General features: G+C 41.5%; 1 protein-coding gene across 1 annotated transcript in view; it reads right to left on the reverse strand.

Annotated features, from left to right (window-relative positions):
- Window positions 1-1,416: 1,416 nt before the first annotated feature.
- The window catches only part of LOC103368822 (heterogeneous nuclear ribonucleoprotein L-like), a 25,856-nt gene continuing 22,898 nt past the window's right edge, over window positions 1,417-4,374 (reverse strand). Inside the window, exon 13 of the mRNA XM_008297314.1 lies at window positions 1,417-3,455. Coding sequence (XP_008295536.1) covers window positions 3,400-3,455 — 56 coding nt within the window. The 3' untranslated portion in view covers window positions 1,417-3,399. The remainder of the gene's footprint in view (window positions 3,456-4,374) is intronic.

Here is a 4,374-nt window from a genome sequence, read left to right on the forward strand (position 1 = left end):
ACCCAGATTCGTCAGCTGACCGTCAGCCAGACTCTCTGACACATGACAGCCATGTAGTCAGGGCATTTTAGGAGATTCTTCACAAATCCGCCAACTAAATCGTTACCAAACCATTTCTTTACCAATATGTGTGTGAAGGTGTCATAACAAGTTTGAAAATGTTGAAGTTCAATTCCCATAGAAAACCCTAAAAAAAAACCTGCTCAAGTTAGGGTACCGATAAATGACTGATGAAAAATAGATTTTTTAAAAATCGGCCTTCAGTAACTTATGAGGTCAGATCAGGGTGTGTTCATGACTCTGAGCTGATCGTTAACATTTATATTTCACCACAAACACTCCACTGTTGATAAAGGCCACACCCACTTTACATTTACATCCACAGCAGCTTTTATTTCACATCCTCATACAACACTTCTAGAGTCATCGTCTACGTCTTCTTCTGACTCAACAACGTCATGACTGCAGTTTCTGCATGTGATGCCTTTACAGACTCCACAGGCCCAGATGCTGGCGACCCGGTTCTTCTGGCAGCTGCACCGCCGGTTGCTGCAATCTCCATGACGATTACAGCTCGAGAGAACCCACGCTGCACGGGGAGAACATGGAGACTCCACGCAGAAAGATCCCGGGTGTCCTCACCGGGACGCCGACCAGCGACCTTCTAGCCGTGAGGTGCTAACGGTGCTAACCACCGAGACACCTGCAGCCCTGGTCGCCGTTCATTCTACCGTCAGTTTACATTTTTTCAATTTCTGTATTTTCCGTCTGATGTCCCTTCAAAAATACAAGCACTTCCATTTTACACTAAATAACGAAATTAAAACATAAAACATGAATACATGACAGGTTCACGTTAGCACATGAACTAATGAATGAGAATAACAACAACATTCAGTAACTACTGAATAACTAACACTGGAGTTACTTACATCTATCTCAAAAAAACCGACACACCTCAACGTGTCAGAACTGCAGTATGATTATTTTTTCTTATTTTCTGTGTATTGTTCAGCCCCATATCAATAACATGTCAAATGTTCTCCTTATGGCATGTTTCTGACACCACAAGGACCAACAGATGCTCAACTCCATGTTCTTCACTGTTACAACGACAACAACAGAACCACAGCTACAGTCAAAGAACCAAACAAAATGTGGCTGAAGCTTGAAGAATAATCACAGTTCAAACATCAACTGATTTAATATGTTTATCCTCAAAATGCAGATCCTGTGTAAAGTTAATAATACTGGACTTAATGTCCAGAAAAACTGGAAACTTAAGTTATATCTGAGGCCAGTTTCTCAATAAACCAAGATTTAAGCAAATTGATTTAAAAAGTGACTCGGAGAAGGTCTGACGGCAGCAGGGGACACAGAAACGACGTTTGAAGCAACGAACACAGACCCAACACATGTCTGTCTTTGCCTTTATTGGTGACCTTTAATTACATAAAAAATTAAGTTAGAATAATCAGTCACAGGATTCTGAGAAGCAAAGTTTTAAAAAACAAAGTAAAAGAAACAAAAACAAAAAAAAAACACATCCAAAATGTTCTGAACCATAATATAATCTCTCTTCCTGTCTGATTTCTGGTCAGTTTCTAGTTATTCCTCCCTGAGTTTTGTTCAGTAAACACACACACATCGCTGTCTAACACACGGCTTCATTCTGCCTCAGTCTTTATTTACATACAGCTGTTTTATCGCTGGTTGTTCCACTTTTTACTGCTCGTCTGGTGCCACTTAAACAGCTGCATTGGACGAAGACTGTCAGAAAAAAACACGGACCAACAGCATTTTAAAGAAACTTCAACTCAAACAAACGGTGTTCAGCATTTTCTTAATTTGTAATTAAAGGGTGAACAGAGGAGAAAGCCACACATCATAATAAAACCCTCAGACCTTACACACACATGTATATGTATATATATATATATATACATATACATGGTGAATTTCAGCTATTCACAAACACTAAGGAGAAAATGGAACATAAAAGATGGCAGGCAGAGCCACACTACAGAGGTTTGTTATTAAGCGCTCTGTTTCACTTCATCATTTGGAGTAAAGAGAAGTCCACACAGCTGTGAAACATCAAACAAGAGTTTTACAGAACTGAAGTGGAATTACAGTCCAGTTAACGGACTGGTCTCTGACTGGTAAACCCTCTGACATACAGCCACTGGGAGGTTTTTGTTCTCGTTTTTCCTGCTGTTGGCTCATTTTTTACTGCAATATGAAGTCCTGCACTTGTATAGAAACAGCCCGACCACGGCTAGAAGGAGTGATGATGGTGCTACAGGACCACAGCCCACTGGTTCAGCTGCTAAATGGAACCTTCAGTCACACATGATGACTTCACCGACGACCAAGAAGTCCGATTTGTTTGTTGTTACCGTTCCTTGCTCTGATAAATGGTGTAACTTTGGCAATGTTTTAAAGATAAAGTGAATTTCCAACCCAGCAGCTGATCCAGAGTAAATACACGACATGTTTAATTCATTTCAAGTTAATTCAGACGTCTTGAGTTTTTCTAACTTGACTGAATGAAGTGCTGAGAGTTCACGCCGCTCACCGAATTACGTCTCTACACAAGTACAACCAGCACACTAAACTAATGGTGATTAGTTGATGTTTAAGACGACAGAACTACTGAAAGGGTTCAATAAATGTCCACATTTAAATCCAATAAACAAGACGATGTTTCCACAGAACTGAATCAGTTCAAACATCTGCTGATGTCATTTAGTCCAAGAACAAACCAGAGTTCACACAGCATGCCATGTTTATTAGAGACAGCGTCCAGGGCCTTAGAGGACATGAAATGATGAAGGTTCACTCGTGTTGTGTTTAAGTTTTACAGTCTAAATGTTTGACGAGGAACACAGTCATCATTACTGAAATCATTTAATTAGACAGTGATCATCAGGTGTGTGGGCTCTAATATCAGGTGTCAACTGTTCTCACGTTTCCTCTTTAATCACAGAATAAAAACAGGGTTCTTACCTCTTTTTCAAACGTCAAACTTTTTTAAATGTTCGTCTGTAACAGAAGGAGTTCTTACACATGTTTTCTTCAGTAGTTCCCCCACTGAGCAGGAACCAGCAGGTACTAATCCAGAGGGACATTCTGCTGGAAGCTATGCGTTGTATCCTATATCTGGCTCAGTCATCACTCATGTAGTCTTTAAGATACTAACGAGCTTTTCTTCTTCAAGCTCATCGTCTCATCGTGAAACATAAAAAAACAACAACAACAACAACAAAAACACCCAATCAAATTCAGACCCCTCGTCAGGAAAACTTCAATATATAGTGCTTCTTTTCCTGTTTTTGTGATGAACAGACTCGCTGTGGTGTGTCGCTGGGAGCCCGGGGCGGCCATCTTGTTTCTAGGTCACAGGTGGGAGGAGGTGGAGAAGCAGAGCTTCAGGGTGAAGGGGTTGGAGCTGTCTGCAGGTCAGAGAGAACAACTTCACTTTATGCTGCCATCAACAGTCCTGGTCAGCGCACAGCAAACAGTAGCACCACCTTGAATCTTTACGCCAGTTCGAAAAGTCCCCGTCTCTGTCGCTTTATTTTCTACTCACTCTGAACTGACATCTACTGGTGAACACTGGTCGTGACTGTCTGCAACTGGTCTCATTTTGTCTTCATCTGGTTTTGGTTTTTACACTTCAGGAGATAAATGTGAGATGATCCAGTTTTAAGCATGTTCTACTTGAATTTCTGACATTTTTTACTTCAACCGTAGAGTTTTAATCTTGTGTAGTTTATAGATTTTTGTGCGAGATAAAACAAAATGAAATACATTTTCCTCACCCCACTGACACATTTGTGAAATTACTGTCAAGTAGTGTTGTAGTGCTCGAGATCGGTCTCGAGACCACTTTTTGAAGATCTCGGTCTTGTCTTGGACTCGACCGCATTTTTACTCGGTATTGTCTCGGTCTCGGCCATAGAGGACTCGGGATTTCACTGCGAGACCAGCCGAGGCCACGGCTGCAAGGACTACGCTGCCTCTGAACTGTTTCATTTGTTTAGTCATAGCTTTGTTGTTATTGGATGCAAAACTCCCCGCTTCAAACGTAGCCAATAGTTTAACAGATTTTTAATTTGGATTATTTTTTTTACGGGCTGTGGCCTGTCGCCCCGCCCCTCTGCACAGGCCCTCCAGTCTGCTCCCTGGGAAAGATGTCAGCAAACTCTGCTGTAATAAAGTGTGGCTTTTCTAATCATAAACAACTGATCTGTAAATCAGCGTCAAAAGGAAAGCACAGCGCACCTGCTAGCATCTACCGGAGCAGCATGTGAGGCGTTCAGGGACCATCGGTAAAATGTAGCATCTACAGGAGCAGCATGTGAGGCGTTC

Source organism: Stegastes partitus, unplaced genomic scaffold (genome assembly GCF_000690725.1).
Source record: "Stegastes partitus isolate 25-593 unplaced genomic scaffold, Stegastes_partitus-1.0.2 Scaffold1208, whole genome shotgun sequence".
In the NCBI taxonomy this organism is placed as follows: Eukaryota; Metazoa; Chordata; class Actinopteri; family Pomacentridae; genus Stegastes; species Stegastes partitus.